Here is a 20,735-nt window from a genome sequence, read left to right on the forward strand (position 1 = left end):
GAACTTACCATGTAGATCAGATGAAATAATTCTCAAGTACTAAGATTTATTAATCATTCATGATTAATAATTTTGATATTAAAAGATGAATTAGTTTGTTCTGATTCCGCTGGGTTGAATATTTTTCAATCAATGTATAGTGTATTTGTTTTACACTGTTATCCGAGTTGTTTCATTGGGGAAAAGCAGAGGAAGTGTCATGGTTTTTTTAGTAAGCCTGAAAAATAAAATAAAATTTCCTGTATTATCAATATGTATGTTGGGATATTCCAGGGGAAAAGGTTCAAGGATCTACTGAGATTTAAACATTGTTTTTTTGTATAAATTTACTTGATTGAGCACAAGTTCTGTAACTTACAATGTAGATTGCCCTCCTTGACCTCCTTACATTACACCACATTCCGCTGGGTCCGCGACGCAATTTTCACACTTAGACATGTGTGAAATAAGGTTGCGAAAAGTATTTTTTTTTAAAAACAGAATGACATTGAAAGTAAATTTAGAATGTAGCAACTTTCCTTAAAAATGGAGGTCATCATTAATATTCAACAAATAGCAAAAAATTTAATGTATCGAATTATACCTTTTTATACATTTTGATACATTGTTATGCAAACTCATGAAATTAAATTCATCTTATTTAAACGAAATGAAGAACGTTTATTTCGAACTGAGGAGTCGTTAACTCCAATGGCAATATCATGTATCTTTCAAATCTTGAAAAGATAGAAGATGACGTACGGTGTATATTTAATGTATTTTAATCACCAAACCAATTTTTAAGCAGCCAAGTCACCATTATGTAATTAACCTTTTATTTGATAATCTAGGAAACGCCAGCTGTAGAGTTCCGGAAATTGAATTGTTTTCAGTTTCAAATGAGAAACAAATCCTTAACTTCATAATGGTGTTGATGAATTGAAAATCAAATACCAGCTATACGTTCTGCGAGATAAAAATGTTGACATTCACGTTTATTGGTATCGAGGCACGAAGACACCCCAATACACAAATAAGGTTGATTAAATTAAAATTCACAATGGCTCATTTTTGAAAGACTGATATTTCTTTGATCATCAGGACGGATTTCTGGTCCGCGGTCACCCGGATTACAATACATCGAACATCCTTTTGGTCTATTCTGACATCAACCATTCCCTTGTGAAATCTGTAAACATTGAAGAAACTCTGGTTTCTACAGTCTATATTTTTGCCCAACTCTAACACGCCCTCTTCTAGTATATTCCCTCTACCGGCAGATATTCCTGTTTGGACAAATATTCTAGAGAGGTTCTGCAAAGACAGAAACAATACTCTAAACACGTTTCCGTCTTTAACAGGTTCTGACGTTAAAAAATATCCACGTGATCCCTCGTAGCAGTCACGTGGTGGATGCTGGAAATCTATGGTCATCGTAGTGGATATATTAGCGGGAGGATTATTGTTCACAAATAATTTATTTTCTAAATCACTTTCAAAATACGGATCCTTTAATTTCTGGAGTCTGCCATCTAGAGAAGAATGCCAACCGATGTGTTGAAATAGTGTAGGTGTGACAAGTATTCTAGATTTCTGTTGACGTTTTTTGTAGTATTCGATGTACGTATCGTCAGCTGGGGTATGTTGGTACCATTCAACAATCATTGTAGCCAAAGGCACCAAATCACTTGAATGGAAAAGCTTCCCAATGAATCCCAATTCTATGAATTCTATACAGACCCAATTGCTAGCTGTCTTTTTTATTGTTTCTTTGATACTTCTATAAAACCAGCTAACTGCTATAACATCGTCCTCCAACTGGAGGTAGTAAGTCGATAAATTCTGACACTGAATCAGAAGGTAGCTGAAATCTAAGTTTTGTTTGGACCGCCATCTTGCTTTCTTTTCACTGTTTGTTCCAGATTGTTTCGACAACGCGGGATAAAACCGGGAAATGGCGGGAGGATGCAGGAACCGAATCAGACACGACTGGACAAGACTGGGATACTTCTGCCGTACATCAGTCTCAGTAGATCGCCGACAAGTCTCATTCTGGTCGGCTAGGTATACGACAATGACGACTTCCTGTCTCTGTCCGCGACTGAGACCACTGACTAGCGAGTCCAGCGTTGTCAAGACATACTGCTGCTGCTTACGGCAGACTGTGGGTACACCAATGGTCAGGAACCCTGCCAATCAAAAGCGTGCAACAGTTAGTGCATGATGTTCTGTTAGATCAACCATTGACAGACCAGACAACATTCAGCATTGTACATAGACGTCAGAATGTCAAGTGTTTGAAGATCAGAGGCATTTCAAAATAAGTGACAAAGGTACACTGTGCACTCTACCTTTGAACCTTTGATTTTGACACGTAAAATATAAAATGCATCTCTTAAATCTTGATAAAATCAAATTTAATGTAGTAGATGCTGCGTTTTGTATGTCTCACCATAAGTCGATTTTATTCTTACACCATTATTTATGGTGTTTAATCTATCAAAAAAAATATCTTTTAAATTTCATGAAAAATCAGGGTTTTTTAATCAACGCAGATAATTATGAGCTATCAAGTTTTCATTCTACATCAAATACTAGTTAGCAGAATGATGTAATTTTATTAAAAGAAGATTTAACCACTTGGGAGTCAATTACCTACCGAAAAATAAAGCTATCGATCAATAACGATCAATACTCATTGTAGCTTGTCTATTATTTTCTTTATGATACACACGTGTCTGAAGATTTTGACATCCTGGTGCTAAAGCTTTCCTGTTTTGTGATTCGGCAATCTTCAAGAAACGGCCCTTGCTCTGAAATCATTTTTATGAATAATTTAACAAACTACACTCAATCATTTTTAAAAAAAATTCTAGAAAGGTTTTTTCTCGAAACAAGAGGAATTGTTTGTAAAGCCGAAAACTATTTTACTACCACGGATAGATGTAGATATTGTATACTTTTTAACAATCAAGTTATAACAATAAATATTCATAATGACTTTATTACCTGCGATTATTACCTGTCATTCATCGGTAAAATATATGCTTTTTGTTTTCCCTTGGACTGAATGTCACACTTTCATTGGTTTAAACATAGCACCTGATTGCCTCATATATCTCTAAAGGCCCTATTTGTTCAGTGAGAAATAATATTAGGCAATATGGCCGTCATTGGCCGAAGCTTCGCTTACTCATTTCGACATTTCATAGTATTTAATACATAAACCGCATGCCGTAAGTTCTTAAAGTATTTGGAGTATTTGCCCTTTGAAATTCTTTAAAATTAAAGTAGTTGCCCTTAGAATACTGACGTCACATTGTTTTGTCTGGAGCAGAACAGAATGGCAGCGTCAAAATTTGCTCAAATCTCTACCGAGGAAAGGGAGAAAACATTTAAAATTGAATAGCAACAAAACATTGTAAGTAAACATGGGTGAAGCAAAGATTTTTAAAGAGTATTTGAAAGGTGAGATAGAAAATTTTATTTAAATAAGTTAAATTGGACGAGATGTTAGGCATCTTGTACATGGCTTTGCGTAGATCATCGCTATTTGTGAATAAATATGTCGCTTGATAGTCCTCGGGAAAACAAAACACTTATTAGGTTAGTACTGACTCACTACGGAAATATATTGGGTTGATCAATCTCATAGACGGCTCGGCTTCGCCTCGCCATTTATGAGATTGATCAACCTAATATATTTCCGTAGTGAGTCTGTAACTAACCTTATAAGTAATAGTAGGCAGTTTACAGATGATGAAGACATACTGTTCCTTTAAAATACTCTATTTACGGTCCTTTAATTGATCTATAATATCTTTACTTAAATTATCATTGAAGATGTCAAACTTACATAACATACGAGGGTTGATGCAAAAATAATGTCACAATTATAAGATAAAATCGTCAAATATTCGCATAAAGAGATAAACATTCGTACTTTGAGATGTCTCCCTATGTAAATTCAGATCCAATTTAATGCATTTCAAATTATTTTTAAATGTTAATTTAAATGCATTTTATAGAGCGTGAGGTGAGGATAGTCGCCGCACGCTGGTGACGACATTTCTTGATTCTTGGCGTTATGTTATTTAAACTCAGTGACAAAGATTTGGCCATGATGCTCTATTCAATTTTTTCTCTCGTTTTTTCATTTCATTATTATTATTTCTCTCTTAGTGCTCGATTAAGTAGTACATTGGATTATTTTATTAGCAATTAGTTAAAGATTGATGGCTTTGTCATGAAAGTCATGAATGTAGCATCATAATACTCTCATGAAATAAGAACCTAGCTTTAATTTTCCTTCAGAGAATATGCCTTCTGACTATTTATTTACAAGTAGTTATAAGCATTGCATTAGCTTTCATAAAACAATATTAGCATTTTCATCTGTCTTTATCTGTGATATACATAACGAATCAATTTTGAACCATAAAACCCAATAACTTCAAAAAAACATGAGTGACACAAAATGGGCGTGTCTTACAGCATAACCAAGACACTGTATTGGCTGCGCCACGTAGTAATATATAGCATGTGGTACACCAAAAAATAGTGATTTTAAAATAGCGTTGTTTTAAAGTTTACAAATTGGTAGTAATATAAATATAAATAGTAAGGATTAAATCTTTGTATATTATGAGGTGATAATTTTGGGCGGATCGAGGTCAAATCTATCATACAGCCCTTCGGGCTTTTTAGATTTGACAACGCCTTTTCTCAAAGAATGATTCCTTATTCCTTAATTATTACCACTTTAAAGGTATTTTGTTCATTCACTCTCATTTTACGGTGATATATGTATATCAATTCCACTATTTTTGTTAGTTATATCCATCTGCTGAGGCAAAAAATGCATGTTTCAATATTCGCATATCCGGTCTTTTTATTCCTACATGTAGCTAGATCTAGACTGCGTAGTGAACCAAAATGGATTTTCTAAAAAAAAATTTAAACATTCAGAAAAAGGATATACTACATTCATATCTGTTTGGAGATCATCTTAGAAATTGCAAATTATTTAAGCCGCTTAAATAATGTGCTATATCTAAGGTAACGCTGTTTAATCTAAGATACAGTCAAAATGCACGTGATCTTACTTTTCATAATTTCTAATCTTCCAAATTATTTGGTATGTAAAGTATATGTGGCTCTTGATCAGTTTCTACAGAGAAGATGAATCTAATAGTCACACTGGATAAAATGATGTCTTAGCTTACCCATCGGACAAAGTCTACCCCCGTCTTGTGGGTCACTGTTTTATTGTCCCATCTTTGTGTATCGCCTGGCCTGTAGTTACTAGAATCTATAGGGTTATATAAGCGATAACGTAAGGATAATACCTACCAATTTATTAGCCATTGCATCAAATGAAAAACTATTAGACCATAAAATGATACAATCATTTAATTTAAAAACAAGGACCTTAAATTTGCTTTGTCATTTCTTTAATACGGAGAAAACCATCACAGCGTAAGATAGATTAACTTCGATCCCCAATGAGCAATAAAAGGTTTTTTTTCTATCATATGATAAGCTCTAGCGTTAGTCAGTGCTGGGAATGTGGTCATGCATGTTCAATGGGACCGTAGGGGCGGTTTGCAATACGGTAGCATAACGCAGTTATAACCGCTATAATTCCTCATATGCTCCGAACAAAATGAAATCAATAACAGTGCAATTTTTTTCTAATTAAAGCTATCATGATATATATGTATACCAGTACTTACAGTGTAGATAATGAAAAACGACCCCCAGCTGTAGAATAGACACCATTCCCACCACCACTAAACAGATGCCCGGGCCACACCCCTCCATGATTTCTGCCGGGGGACAGTTACAGAACAGGTTCAAGTGCTCCTCAAATTCAGATTATAGCGCCAAACATTACAAGAACCGCGGCTTTTTAATTCCTAACTTTCATTGAGTTTGCAAACATAAGTAAACATTGTGTACCGACAATTAATTCAATTCATGAAAGTTAAAGAAAATCGAAGAAATTAAAAGGGCTTAATGATTATTGATTATCAACCACAATACAAGTTAGCATGGAAGTTAGAGTAGCAGTGGAGCTGATGTTTTATGTTTTCCATTGAAACTCGCGGTCAATTTGCACACTGTCATTATATTTATTATGTAACGTTGAAATGTATGTGTAACATTCAGATGCATACAGGTACGACACTACGACCTACATGTATGGCAATGGCATGTAAATTTTAGCATCAGTAACAAGTATAAGTGTCATTGAACGGAAGCCTAGGTGTAACTGTGATAAGTGTCAGAACTTGAAGAGATCGTGAAGTTAAGCAAACAAAGAGGGGTAACTCTGATGATTACTAAAGGTGGTCAGCCGCGCTTTTCCCTTTTCATCAAGAAAAATTACGATGGTTATCGATTCTAAATACAGGTAAAAAAAACTCAAGATGACAGCTTACGCTTCTTAATCTGCGACATGGTTTACAAAAAAGGGGATAAAGCGTTTCAAACAAGTTTTTTTTTGTTTATATAAAAGCAATCATAGTGGGATTTTAATCAGTAAAACACATTATTGACAAAACGGTCTCCAAATAATAAAAATAGTGCGTGCAGATGAATTCTTTCAGCGATTGTGATTTACAGTACAGAAGAAGTCAATGCATGTTTTAAGAATATTATTCTCATCTCATGTTAAATAGCATGTCACAAACAAAAATTAAATCATATATATATATATATATATATATATATATATATATATATATATATATATATATATATATATATATATATATATCTTTAATCGACGATATTCGGGATTTTCATAACCTGGAGTTATCGTTCGTAACACGAGTTATCTCTCCATTAGAGCAGGTATAGCGCTATGTAACCAGTATAAACAAATGGTTGAAACAAACGTTTTTTGTCTTGTTTAATCGGTTATTGGTGTAAATTGTCAATATAGAAAGACGACTGTGCAATTAAAAGATGCTGTTATACTAAAGTACTTTTTAAAAAAAGTAGAGAGATTTGACGAGCGCGCCTAATCGTACCATATCCAGGCACATACCATGGTTTTTGAACGTAGATTGGGAGGGGGGTGCTCATAAAAAAAAACTACTTAACAAACCAGAAAATTTAAAAAAGAAAAAGAAAATTTCAACTCTCAAATCGTGAAAATCCTAATCCGTTTGGGGGGGGGGGGGGGGGGTATAATGTACTTTACTGTACTGCAGACCTTAAATCATGAATCATTTCATTCTTTTCACAGATTCACTATTTATTAATTTGCTCCGAAAAAGGAAAGGGGGGGGGTAACTTTTTTATTCACTTTTTTATATATGAATTTTTGAAAAATATCTGTTGCAAGAAGAGGGGAGGGTAGCACCCCCCCCCCCCCCCTCCTCCATTGATGCCACGCGCCTGCCATTTACCAATAAAAAATGCAGTTGCTGGCGGTGAAGTGCGTGGTTTTAGGAGAGCGCTGCTGATACATATACAGAGTAGTGGACATGCAAAGTAATCCTAAAGACATGGATGGTTTTGTCTGTCCACCTCTCAAAACAGAATATTTCAATCTATCAGTATGTCGAAGTACAAAGATTGGCATTATACCTACGTACGTACGTATCTGCATTGGTCATTGTCGGACCTTACTATACTTACTCTTGATGGATTTCATTTAGATAAATGAATGACTAATTTCAATTTCATCATCATGGGAATTTAAGAGATAATGGATAAAAACATCTGCAACCTAGCTTTTGCGAAATTTTTCGCATACACCACTTGCAATCATGTTTTCATTTAAAGTTGGGTTCCGATTTTGATTGACAACATTCACGTTTATATTTTTATATATAGTTCATTCCATCCTTAATTTTTCATGAAAAGTTTATTCCTAAAATGGTGTTTGCTATAAATGGTGCGTGAATAAAGTACAGTTCAATTATATAAAGGGCATTGAGATAAATGATAAAAGTAATAAAGGTACTATTAGTAAACCAAACAAACTACAAAAAATTGTTTAAGCTGTCTCCTCAAAGACTTAAAAGAAAAGGAATCTCTTATCTTAAACCAAAGACAAATTCAAATTTCGATGAAATCTATATTTAAAAGCACTGAGCTCTATTTTCAATGCTGTCATTCCTCTTAACCCTCTAATACCGGTATCTATTTTATACAACAAATCTGTTTTGTTGAGAAATTCAAATGATTGTCATCGATTAAACATCCTGCATGACAGATACAGCTGCGTGAGTTGATGACCGTCGTTGCCTGGTTAGATACCAATACCCACTGCGTGTACATACATATTTTTTTTTCATGAAAGCATGGCATTTCGAACGAATGCATCTCAACAGGCTAGCGCAAACATCGTATTTTGAAAGAGTGTGCGGGGAGTTAGAAGAGCAGACCGACCAACCGAAAATCAAGACAAAAAACAATTAATAAACTAAAATAATCTCACATTTTCAAAATCCCAGTCTGTGAAGATAGCGGGGGGGGGGGGGGGGGGTTATCTCGTATATATATATGTATCTTTGAATTTAATCAGAATTATATAAATGCATACTTTCCCTTAGGTCTATATTGTTTTTGCGTTGTCCTCAGAAGAAAAAAAATAGGGACAGTTCGTTAAGAATTTACATTTCTATATTTGATTTCTAAAGAAGAAAGTTGATTTTCAACTCCTGCCTCTCTAATATTTATAACATCTTTTATTTCTGTGTAACAGGTGGGTTCATTTTATCAGAGAAACCACAATACCACCATCCATCCGTTACACAAAAGGAGTAATTGTCACCCCCCAAAAAAGAATCGCAATGTCTTTCACTCGCAATGTTTGCCGAATTCGAATAAGCAAAACTATGTACATCACGTTATACATTATACATTGTACTCAAACGCATTCTTTGCATTCATTTTAATTTTTTTAGATAACTTTTGATGTTTTCTGTTTGGTAATTTAAATATCATCAAATGTTTTTACTGTAAGAAAAGTCGTTATTAATTGATGTCGTATATGTAAACTCCCGCACTGCTTACTCATCTTCGAATAACCGGAAGTACTGCATACCTGCTATGAGGGGAAGATAACTCTTTCAGTAACGATAACTCTAGTTTATGGGAAGACCGAATACGATAACTATTTCTTTTTGAGTTACATTCTCCGTATAATTTAAGCAAGACAAAAACTACAACTAATTTTTAATTTATGCATACATGTAATAACAGTTCATTCACATATTAAAGATGAACCTGGTAAATAAAGTAATATTTGTTTTCATTTCATCAAGGCACCATTAGGATCCTTAATTAAGAATTAGTTAACTCATATTGGTAATCAACAAAAAGCATTGACTTTAACAAATGTTTCATATAACTAAATCTTTGTAAGCTAATGACATAATCATGCTACAATAATTATAGCCATTACAGGTTTTGTTAAGTATACAGAGTTGTGACACGATACCAGGCTTGGGGTAATGCTAAATGTAATGGTAATGCATTGCAATGCATTACATGTTTTCAAAGTAATGCTAGTAATGTGTAATGCCTCAAAATTAGCATTACAAGTAATGCTAATGTAATGCATTACTTTCCAAAATCTAGTGTAATGCTGGCATTACATGGCATTACTTTGCATTACTATGCATATTTATGCATGTTCACTTTAAAAAATGTGATGAATAAATGAATAGTTGAAATTGAATTTGATTAAATTTTTTTTTAAAGAAGAAAGAAATAATTCTAATTGAGAAAAAAATGTTTTAATTGTACATGTTTTATTAAAAAAGGTTTTTTAAAATTCATTTTTGAATTGTTTATATTACTAAAGATAACAGCACAATTTCATAACATTTTTAAGAGTATTGTTATTCAGATTTTTTAATTATTTAAACAATTTACTCCAATTAGTTTGCACTTCAATAAAAAATTTGTCAACAACACACTATGCCCCCTGGATAATCTAAGTATCAAAACAATCTATTGTTATGAGAAGTGCTAAACACCCCAATCCCCTTCCCTTCGCTATGTCACAATAGAACAGGAGACAGACATGCACCTTTAAAAGCAAAATGAATGCACTGTCCATCCATGATGAAAATCAATATCACTTCCAATATTATAACCCATTTGAAAATAATCTTACTTAGTTTCTCTCTGTCTCTGTCTCTCTTGTATATTAATTACACTGTACATTAGTTTGGACTGATAGAAAATACAAGATTTATGTATTTAATCTATTATTGCACTAAATATATCCTAAGATAAAGATCGTCAAACCGTATTTTCCAGCCCAAGCTTTGACTGCTCCTGCAAAACATTTATTTAGTATAGCTGGGAAGATTTTCAAACTAGCAGGATGCAGTTAAAGATGAACCCTTTGAAACTTCGATCATAAAGTGCAACAGCAATCTTTTGTCTTAAAGTGTCCTCCGTAAAAAGAAATACGATTAAAATATATTAAGAAATATAACTGGGAAAAATTATCTGTTTATAATTTAATAAAATTAAGTGTCCAAAATTATAAAGATTTGTGTAATCTGGGGATATATCTATATTTAGCTTTTAAAAACCGCATTTTTGTTACGCATGTTATCCTGTGTCTCTATTTCATATATGATAGTGTATCATGCCAAATGTCTATACATATCATTTTACTTATGTAATATGTTGTTCATATTGCCACAATATGATTATATATTGAGCAAATAAAGAATGACTCTTGTTTATTCATTGAATTTGAACCTGATACTGAGCATGAAGCTGTAGATGTGTTAAAGAGTGTTGTATATTTGAAACATTTGCAAAAACTCTTTATTAGCTTTACTTTAAAAAAAAAAGTAATGGTAATGGTAATGCATTACTTCACTCATGTAATGGTAATGTAATGCATTACTTCAAGAAAATCAAGTAATGGTAATGGTAATTTAATGCCCAATTTCATGAAGTAATGGTAATGTAATGCATTACTTTACAATGTAATTCGCCCCAAGCCTGCACGATACTCCGTATATGGAAATGAGAGAAGAGTAAGTCCTCTCCGCGCTACCTCGCTCAGTTACAGCTGTTCACTTTTACTGCTAATCACGTGAAATTGCCCACATTAACTTTCCCACACAAAAAAAGAAATACTGAGAGAACGATGAAGTTCCGACCAGACGTTGTACTTGTACGCCTGGGATTAACCGTTTGTCTGTGTGGGTTTGGGCTATTTTTGTTAATTTTTTACGTTGGTGTCCCAGAGGAGACAGCGCCGGAAACTAAATTTCCGTCCAAGCATCTCCCCAATCGGAAGGTGAGGATGTTAGTATTGAATAACACAACTAGTAGGAGCAACGTCATAGAGACGCAACGCCAAAATCGAGGTTTGGCGGGAAAACATTCTACACCTGCTTTGCATGTGGGTCAAGGGGCAGTTAACGTCACTATAGTAGACGAGCGACAGAGGGGTGAGTGTATGCCAATACAGATGATATTTACATTTGTAAACATTTGGTTAAACTTCATTCATTCTTTATTATCTTGTGTTTTAGTGTTATTATATTGGATGCAAGCTGCTCGGGATGGAACATTTTCTAAAGATGGTGTTACCCTGGTAATTAGAATATTTTTTTAAAAGTCTATATATTTAAGGTATTACTGTAAAATAAAATGTGTTTATAGCGCCGATCTTTTAGGTCCGATTTGACAAGCACTCTAACCTGGGGTTGCCCGTGCTGATGAAGGACTACCCCGTGTACCGTACCCCCACGGTTGACACGGTCACCTACCTGCTTCAGTCTAATCAGCAGTACCTGATGGTAGGTATTAGTGCAGTACTTCCCTCTGATTACCTTCGCTTCCGTGAATTAAATCCGCCTCAGGTTATATTGTATCGATTTCCCAACTAGGTTCGTAGTTTTACACAGAATTTCTGTAATAACATGTGCCACCTTTTTGATGTTTTACAATAAAACAGGTATCTGATAAACAGGTATCTGATTAGTTTGAATTTGATTTGTATACATCTAATGCGATTAACATTTTGTGAATGAGCCCTAGGCATGCTATTCTCTATTTATACCTTCGTTTTCCATTTGTTATACAACCTTTATATTAAAAGTATACTTCAGTAAACAACTTAAAACATACGCATCGTAATTTATATTGAAAATGAATACATGAACCAAAAAAAAAAGGGAAAAGCTATTACTATAGTATTGACATTTGCAATAACATCAAGAATAAAATCGAATGCTAGGATCTAGCCGTGATTCATCATTCAAGTTATCAGTTAAAATAAGATGAAATATTCTAAATCCAAAATATTGAAACAATATAATGTTTGCTGTGGTAGTTCAAACAGCTAGGTACAAGTATTGCCAAAAAAATATATAACCGCGTCAAAACAAAAATTGAACTAAATACTGCGAAGAATGCGTTGGAAGACAGTTTTTAAAGTCCTTTTAATTAATGCATAAATTCAAATGCGGATATAGTTAGATCTTTATTCCGTTTTCAACATACTCCAATAATTATTAATGAAACAGGAGAGAAAATTATCAGTAGAATACAAACACATATCTTTACATTTTGCGTAAAGTTATGTAATGCAATGTATCGAACCAACTTTGATGAATTTATTTGGTGCTTGGAAAAAAGTCGTTAGTAGGAATTAAGACTTAATGATGGCCTGCCCTTCTCTCGTGTCTGTGTTATTTCTAGGCCGCCGTCCTGACTGGTCTTATTAAGGAAATCATCTGGGTCTGGCCAAAGTGGGACTACAGGTCTCACTTCGCGGAGTACTCCCTCAGTGTGATACAGGCCGGAACTATCACTACCAGAAAAGGAAAGAGGTTCTGTCTGTGTATGTTTGACTCGGACAGCAGCGAGAACACGTGTTTCTACAACTCCCTGTCGGACTCCAGTAGTGGGGTGGTGCACTTGGATTTCCAGGACTGTGACGCCAGATACACGGTCAAGTACGTGGAACTCAGAGAGGACATTGCCGCGAATTATTTCCAGAGGCGGAAGGACAAATTCAGCAACAGGTAGTCAACCATTTTCTTACAATGAACACTTAGCCGGATAATTATGTCATTGCCAAGATGGCATTTTTGCACCCGTCTGAGGTGCATGAATGTATAGAAATTTTCAAATATGCCATAAGATAGACCACTGCTTAAAGAGTTTGTATAACCACCTTTGTAATCATTGCATCTCACCAGGTAAGGTAAGATATTTACCTTTCAAAAATAAATTCCTTCAGGAAAATACTTTTTCCAATAGGAAAAACAATATTCCTATATGAAATTTGAAATTTCCAATCGGAATTCAAGAAATTCCCACAGGAATGTAAATTTCGGTAGGCTTTAATGAAATCCGATAGGAAATTTTTATTTCATATAGGAAACCTACCCGTATGAATAAAATTCCTACAGGGTTTTTAATATCTCCCGTAAGAAAATCATTTCTCCAACGGGAATTATTATTTTCCTATGGGATATTAAATTTTTAAGGTAAATATCTCATCTGTCAGGTGAAACACACTAAATACATATTTTCCCGAAACTGCATTTTGCAGGTGCATAAATGCCACCTTGGCACTGACATAATTATCCGGCACAGTGTTAATGTACCAGGTAGAACGTTTGGCAAGCAAGTCATTCAGAGTGTTTCAACTTGATCTTCTCCATGCTCGATACAACAAATCTGTTCTGTACACATGTATATCATTCAAGTAAAAAGCATCTCCCATGATTAGTGATTAGAAATTATTTTTATGCAACGAATAAGGACTTCTTTGAAGGGGGTAACAAAAGAAAAAAAGGTCAAAGGATCAATAAATTTATGCCCATATCATGAAAAAATTATATTGTTGAACCCACTGCTGTATTGTTCAAAGTGTTTGATAACCAATTAGATCCAAAGACTTCAACGTCATTTCATCGAGTAATACAAAGCAAAAAATAATCGTAAAGTCGTCGCGATGTAAAGTGAAAAAAAAATCAATATGTGGGTATTATGAACGACATAGTTTTTGATGCATTTAGAACTTATATTGACATTTATATTTGTTATTTTTACAAGTAAATCAGAGACACTTTTGGATGTAGATGTGGACTTCCTCTACTTCATGAGCGCCGGGGAATCCCTAGTCCGCGCCAACGTTAGTCATGACGTCATAGATGACCTCAACTCCAACCTGTGTCGTCTGCTGTGTCCAAGCAGTGGAGATCAGGAGACAGCGATGGACAGATTTATCTCTGAATTCATTGACAGAGTTCAGAGTCACAAACTTAAACATAAATTTGTGTCTAACTTTACGGAACTGTACAAAAACGGAATGAACTTTTTCCAAAAAGAGAATTTCAGATGGCTTCCATATTTGTGTCCTGTTACCGCGGATCAGACAAGACTGTTTATTTCACGGTTTGTTCGGTCCGTGGCATCCTTACCTATTCCACAGCTAGCAGCACTAAGGAGGACCGGCTTCTGTCTTAATCCCGGGAGACAGAGCATCAGAGATCTACCGGAGAAAAAATTCACCGTCTGCACGGGCGAAGTTTTCATGTTTAACAATCAGGGTAATTATGTTGACCCCTTGGAGCAGCGAAAAAGACTGTGGAATTTTAGGGACATTGTGACCGAAGTTTGTAATTTTCCAGTAAAGCTTGTGACAGTTTGCAGGTCTGTCCGAGACGGATTTACTGACCGAACACTAGAGACCATGCACGAACAACTGATTATCGATGTTCTTCGGAGAAGGTTGTCGAATACGAATGTATTCTACGACACAACCATGCTGGGAGGAAAAAGGGGGTTTAGGGTCACTAGCATATCATAATAACGAATCGAATTCAAATATTAAGGTGCCATGTATTGATGATGTATTTAAACTTCATATTCACTGCAACAACAGTAAAATACAAGTATATATACGTACTTGCATGTCAAAATGCTATATTGATGCTATATCAGACAACGTTTATCATAAGGTTTGTCAACTCTTGATTTTAGAGTTATCTTTCTTCTCTTCTACATCAAACCTCTTGATTTTTTTTTATTTCTCTGTTTGTTTTAATCTACTATGTATATTTTTTGCTTTCATTAATAAATAAACTTAAAGATATTTTTTAAAAACACCCTCACCCCTTTAACCAAAAAAAATGCTAAATCCAACAGTTTTTACTTCTGTCGTTGATGTAAATTGGTGACTAAATTGCAAACAGTCATTGGTGCATGATTGTGTGTTGTTTTTTATCAACATCAAATATCCCTACTGCTGTATTAGCTATTTCACAAGATTTTCAATTAGACAAAAATTGTCACAGACCTTCATGTTTGTCGTGCACAAAGTAAGGAATGGCAATCAAAACAACGGACGCGGAAAACAGAGTAATGAGTAGGAAGATCAAGAATGCCACGCGGTCGGCCACGTGGGCTACTTCCTTCCAGTCCTCGATTGTCTCCAGCTCCACCTCCGTTTTGTTTGTTTGAGCCACCATGTAGCCAAGCTGACACAATAATTCGTCTATGTTAGAGTAGCTATCTCGCCGTTCTTGTGGGGAAGATTCAGGCCCGTTTACTACAACCCTTCTTTTCGGTCTGTTCTCTGTATATTTTTTATTTCTCTCAGATTGAAGACTTCCGTGATTATTGATAAAAATCGAAGAGGTTTCTCCGAGTTCCTGATTTGAAAATGATTCCGACAACATGAAATCTTCTCCATCTTTTGAACGATTTCCTTTTCGACTACATTTGCATTTGACCAGCGATGACAAAAATCCAAGAAAAACTATTCGAATCCACCGAGGTACTCTGTGAGGCCTGGGACCAGGATGGTGTAATTTTAAAATAAACACAGTGACGAAAACACAGAGTGATGACGTTGACATTGATATTGTTAGGTAAATGCCTGTAAAACAAAACGAAACAAAACCTTTATTTAATTTTCAAAGATGATATAAATCACCTAGCAAATTAACTTTCTATGTTATTTATTGGATTGGACATGAAAATGACAGTCTCAACGGGTTGTTGATAGTCAATCTACCTATAGGCAATTACTGGATACAAACCTATTAACGGAACAAATTCGGATGTTTGAGGCATGCTCTCGGCGACCACCAGCATGAATACAGAATAGGACAGAAGGACAGTGACGTTGAGCGTTATCTTCTCTCCGGCATCCGAGGGCAGCCAGAACGTCAGACAGCTAAGGATGTTCAACCAGAAGCAGGGGAAGATGATGTTAAGAACGTAGTACAGAATCCTACGCTGCATCACTATGACAACTGTAACATCCGGGTAAATCTCGCTGCTGATTGGATACTGAATCTCGTGACGCGTGATGGAGTGACCAGTCAGAAGCCACTCTCCATTTGACGTGTACCCGACGACGTCCACCGTCCCGTTGGTGGCTGTGATGTCTACCTGGGCCTTGTCGTATGTCCAAGATCCAAACTTGAGCGGACAACTCTGTTTGTCAAAAGGAAAGTAGGTGATGTCGACTTTACAAGAACTCCGGAGCTTGGAGGGCGGTGACCAAAATATAGTCCCGTCGTTATATACCATGGCGTTAATGGGCATAAAACCGGCCGTGTAATCGTCCGCACTGCAATAGATAAAATATTATGTGTTCAGTGCAATCATTTGAATAGTGGAAACATTAAATAACTGTTTGTATCGTGAATATGAAAACGTCTAAATTGGAATGCACTAGATAAGGGAACATGAATGAAATGAAATAAGTCTAGTAATAAAACACATTAACTGAAAAGGATCGTTACATATAAAAAACACATAAATCAATAGATAAATATCTAGACATAGAGTGGTTTATGAATCCAGTTAAAAATAACCATTAATATAAAATATTATTCAAAAATTCTCACATGAACGCTTCCAAAAAGAGGATGAACATAACCAGCAAATTTTAAGCAATGTTATAACACATACTGAACATTATATGTTATTTGAATCAACGGTTACACGACATCAGTAATTTACTATCGTCTTTTTATAAGAGTAAGTCAGCTTCAATATTTGTAAAGAAATGTTATTCACAAAGCCTTTTTTCGTTTTATAATGCTTCATCCGGAAACATTTTCCAATCTGCTCGCGTCCAGACAGAGTACAGAGAAGAAATTCAAATGTCGACCTCAGTTTGCCGCTTGGGACCATTTCACGATATGTGTATGATGTATATTGATGGCTATATGTATGAGATGCAGGTCGACAGGCTACGAGAGTCGTTAATTCAAAACCTGCTTATATCTTGACCAGTAATGGAGTATGGAAATATGGACACACTAATGAAACGAAACGCATGTGTCACCGCTGAAAGAATAAGACATGGGACATATTCCACCTCTAAGGATTCTGTGCCCGCCCATTTGATGTTTATGATGCGATTGTTCAACGATTTGTGCACTTTAATTCACGGAAGGCAACATGATCATCTTTTGCAAAAGAAAAAAAACCTAAAAAAAAAAGGTTATTGATACTTTCAGAGAAATTACGATGAAGCCAACGAGGCCTTTCCGACTTGACACCTTTATTATGTTTGGTCTCTTTTAAGAGGAGACATCTTACTTGTTGTAAAGGACGATGTCTGGCAGCCACAGTATGTGAGCAGGGACCCGCAGGTTGTACAGTCCACCATAGTTACTGGTGTTCCACGAAATTCTGTCGTCAATCCACTTCTACAGTTAAATAGACAAGGTCAGCACCATGCATACACGTTTATATGATCTACAGTATAAATATAATGTCAACACATTACTTGTATAAAAGATTTCTCTGAAATTTTGATCGACGAATCTCGAAATTTTAAAGAGGGGGTGAAAACACACAAGTTACTAGAAAAAGTTTATACTTCTTTTCGATATAAGGTTCATCTTTAAACGCCCCTATTTGTCCGACAGAGAAATGTTGTCCTTTCTGATATATTTCATTTTATCAAATAAAATATATAACTTGCAATGTTATTTCAGGTATGAATTAATAACGAATGAAATCCACTGCATATTGGTGCAGTGTTCGGTTATTGTACTAAGTCTTACTGTGCAATGATTAGGAGAGGGTTATTAAAAATTATTACTGCTGTTAAGTATATTTATTATTTCTGAATGAACTGACAGTGATGTGTGCCATAACAAAAATTACGGTTTCTTTTTGTGTTCTTAAATCCATTCATATGATAAAAAATACAACATATGGATAAGTAAGGCAGTATTGTATCTATTTCTACATGCTTTCGATTCATGATAAACCTTTTTTCTCAAAAAATGAAGACAAGGTAAAGATAATATTTGCAGTTTTAGAATGTTGACAAGAGATTGCAGCTGTGTACAGCGATAATATTGTCAATGAATCTTCAGAAGAAGAGAAGACTGCGATAAAATGTCACTGAGGCAGGTTAATCAAAGATTTATTCCAGGGTTTGTTAGATAAAGAACCCCATATGCAACGCGTGCAACCTTGTCAGATCAAGAATATCAAATTGCACAAACATTCATTTTTTTTCTTTTGCTAAACGCTTCTGCTTTTACCCTGATAAGTTCATATAAAAAATTAAAAGAATTTTTTTTCTGGCTTTAAGCACCATTCTCTCCAGCTAAGTTGCAATGTAAATTATGCGTTTGCTTCCAATGTTAGTTCTTGATTCAACTTACGTGAACAAGCCATGCATTCGTGACCAGAACCTGGTTTTTCTCGTCCTGCAAAGGATCGGTGAGATGCTGATTAATTAAAAAGATCAACGGTGAACAGATTACTTAACGGATCAAGGGCTCTCCAGAGGGAACACTAAATGGTCTCACGATAGTATCGTCATTACTGGTGGAAGTCGTTAATCTCGTGAGATTCAATAAAAGCATACAATTGTAACGTTATGGCAGATTGTCTGAAACATTATCCTACAATTTATTAGACCATATTAATCTGATCTGGTTAGCTGAGAGGATTTTGAGACTGGGCAATATACTCACCATATCAACGATTTGTATTAAAGTAAATCCAAAATCGACCACAACGGTTTTGGACGCGTTAAATACTGGTCGTACGCTTTTGTCGTAAATCTCTGCATCAAACAGTCCCAGGTTGTTTAATAGTTTTTGTTCATCGGGCAACAACTGTTGGCTGACACTTTTCGGGGTCAAATACAGAAGAAGCGTAAATAACAATGGCGAAAGAGCCGACATTTCGGTCATTTCCGACGCTCGTTTTCCTCTTACAATACAGATGATGGGTTTACAATTAGCAGACGGGAGTACTGACATCTTTCATCGTTATTGATTCGTGTGACCCTTAGCCTCTTGAGCATAAGACATGCTAATAGACCTTTGGCAATACATCACTCTAAAGGGAAATAGAAGCAAAGATGAAATACAGGTTTTTATAAGTGCGCTGTCACAAATCTCGGAACTTTTCGACATCCTCCATTCCTACGAGCATATAATCTTTGTTGGCGTGTACTGTATGGTGACTTGGACTTGTATCCGATGTCGGGGGGCACGACCAATCTAGACATAACTTTCCTTTAATCAAAAGGATGGCTTTAGAATACAGTCACGTTTGACGGGATAATGAGGGATGTTGGTGGCTTCCGATACAGAAGCCCTGGAAAATATCGAACGATGCCTTCTGACATTGCTGAAAATACAAAAGATTTAATCATGGAGAAAACTGGTTTTATAGAAAAGTGAGATCTGCGCCATGCAATGTCTAGAGAACGTGACATGTAATCAAATATCGGTGGTTGTTTGAATTTACTTCAGTACGGCTGCATTACGCTTAAACACATATACTATACGATACGCCAGTGTTCATAGTCCGTAACAATTGACAAATATGGATGCCTCTGGTATATCCACTTCTTTTAAATTGTGTAATGTTTTGACGGGTACGAATACCTTACAGTATGGTTTTGACTAAAACAAACTTGCAATGCCGCTTTTTTTCCAGATAGATGCAAAGGGGATTAACTATTGAATCTTCTAGAGGTAGCTTATCTAGAACCCATTGATTTCTCCTTTTGCTAGTGGTGTAAATACGACACCTCACGTTTGCTATGTTATATATCAATTATGTAGAACATATATATACGGTTATACCGTATTACTCTTTAATAAAAATGCTTAGAACCATTTTCATTTGACTAACGGTAGAACGTAATTATCTATATCTTACATCAAAACAAGTTAAAAATGATGCTGGTTTCGAGTGAAATATCCATAGATTGCGTAGTCTTAGCTCTGAATCCGAACAAATCTTTTTGATTTTTTTATAGCATTGTTATTTTTGACGTCGTCGTGTCAATTAATAACTGCCGTCAGGTGAGCAGACAAATTGAATTACGCGCGTTAGCGCGATATGATAATTTGTCTGCTCACCCTGACGGCAGTTATTGACACGACGACGTCAAAAATTAATCATTTAATGCTTATATTTACATTCCCTTACTGATGAAATTAATTATCTACTTAAATAATTCGATATAAATTGCAGATAACGGAGGGAGTAAATTAGTAACAGCAAGAACAGCTGTTTATAAAACCGGTTTAAACTGGTTATCTAATAGGCTGTTGAGATGAGATCAACGAGCATGAAAATATAATTCATGAAAAATAATTCTTAAACTTTTGCTTTTAACAATAAAGTCAACTAATTTGTTCAATAACTGTAAAAGATGATGTTTTGACAACATTTATAAAAAAAATATTTTTTCACCGATAACATAGAAATCACTGTTTGAGAACTACTTATGTATAGTACTT

The 20,735-nt window shown here is 35.1% G+C and overlaps 3 protein-coding genes across 4 annotated transcripts; 1 reads left to right on the plus strand and 2 right to left on the minus strand.

The window, feature by feature from the left end:
• Positions 1-739: 739 nt before the first annotated feature.
• On the minus strand, positions 740-6,176 carry LOC105330470 (alpha-1,6-mannosyl-glycoprotein 4-beta-N-acetylglucosaminyltransferase). Its single transcript, XM_034467175.2, has 4 exons — positions 5,715-6,176; positions 5,205-5,290; positions 2,714-2,792; positions 740-2,168 (listed from the first exon to the last, which is right to left on the minus strand). The coding sequence occupies exons 1-4, from the start codon at positions 5,800-5,802 to the stop codon at positions 1,045-1,047; spliced, it is 1,377 nt and encodes a 458-aa protein (XP_034323066.2). The 5' UTR covers positions 5,803-6,176; the 3' UTR covers positions 740-1,044.
• A 4,831-nt stretch (positions 6,177-11,007) lies between these two features.
• On the plus strand, positions 11,008-14,947 carry LOC105330461 (uncharacterized). Its single transcript, XM_011432147.4, has 5 exons — positions 11,008-11,423; positions 11,508-11,569; positions 11,652-11,774; positions 12,679-13,004; positions 14,044-14,947. Exons 1-5 carry the CDS (start codon positions 11,117-11,119, stop codon positions 14,798-14,800), a joined length of 1,575 nt encoding a protein of 524 aa, XP_011430449.3. The 5' UTR covers positions 11,008-11,116; the 3' UTR covers positions 14,801-14,947.
• On the minus strand, positions 14,321-19,614 carry LOC105330469 (neuronal acetylcholine receptor subunit beta-3). 2 transcript variants are annotated; one of them, XM_034467174.2, is made up of 5 exons: positions 18,948-19,613; positions 18,633-18,677; positions 17,551-17,660; positions 16,035-16,570; positions 14,321-15,871 (listed from the first exon to the last, which is right to left on the minus strand). In XM_034467174.2, the coding sequence occupies exons 1-5, from the start codon at positions 19,236-19,238 to the stop codon at positions 15,282-15,284; spliced, it is 1,572 nt and encodes a 523-aa protein (XP_034323065.2). In that variant the 5' UTR covers positions 19,239-19,613; the 3' UTR covers positions 14,321-15,281. The 2 variants fall into 2 exon arrangements, with proteins under 2 accessions (XP_034323065.2, XP_065944278.1); XM_066088206.1 differs by lacking the exon at positions 18,633-18,677 and having other exon boundaries at positions 18,948-19,614.
• Positions 19,615-20,735: the final 1,121 nt, after the last annotated feature.

This window comes from Magallana gigas, chromosome 6 (assembly GCF_963853765.1).
Source record: "Magallana gigas chromosome 6, xbMagGiga1.1, whole genome shotgun sequence".
Classification (NCBI taxonomy): domain Eukaryota; kingdom Metazoa; phylum Mollusca; class Bivalvia; order Ostreida; family Ostreidae; genus Magallana; species Magallana gigas.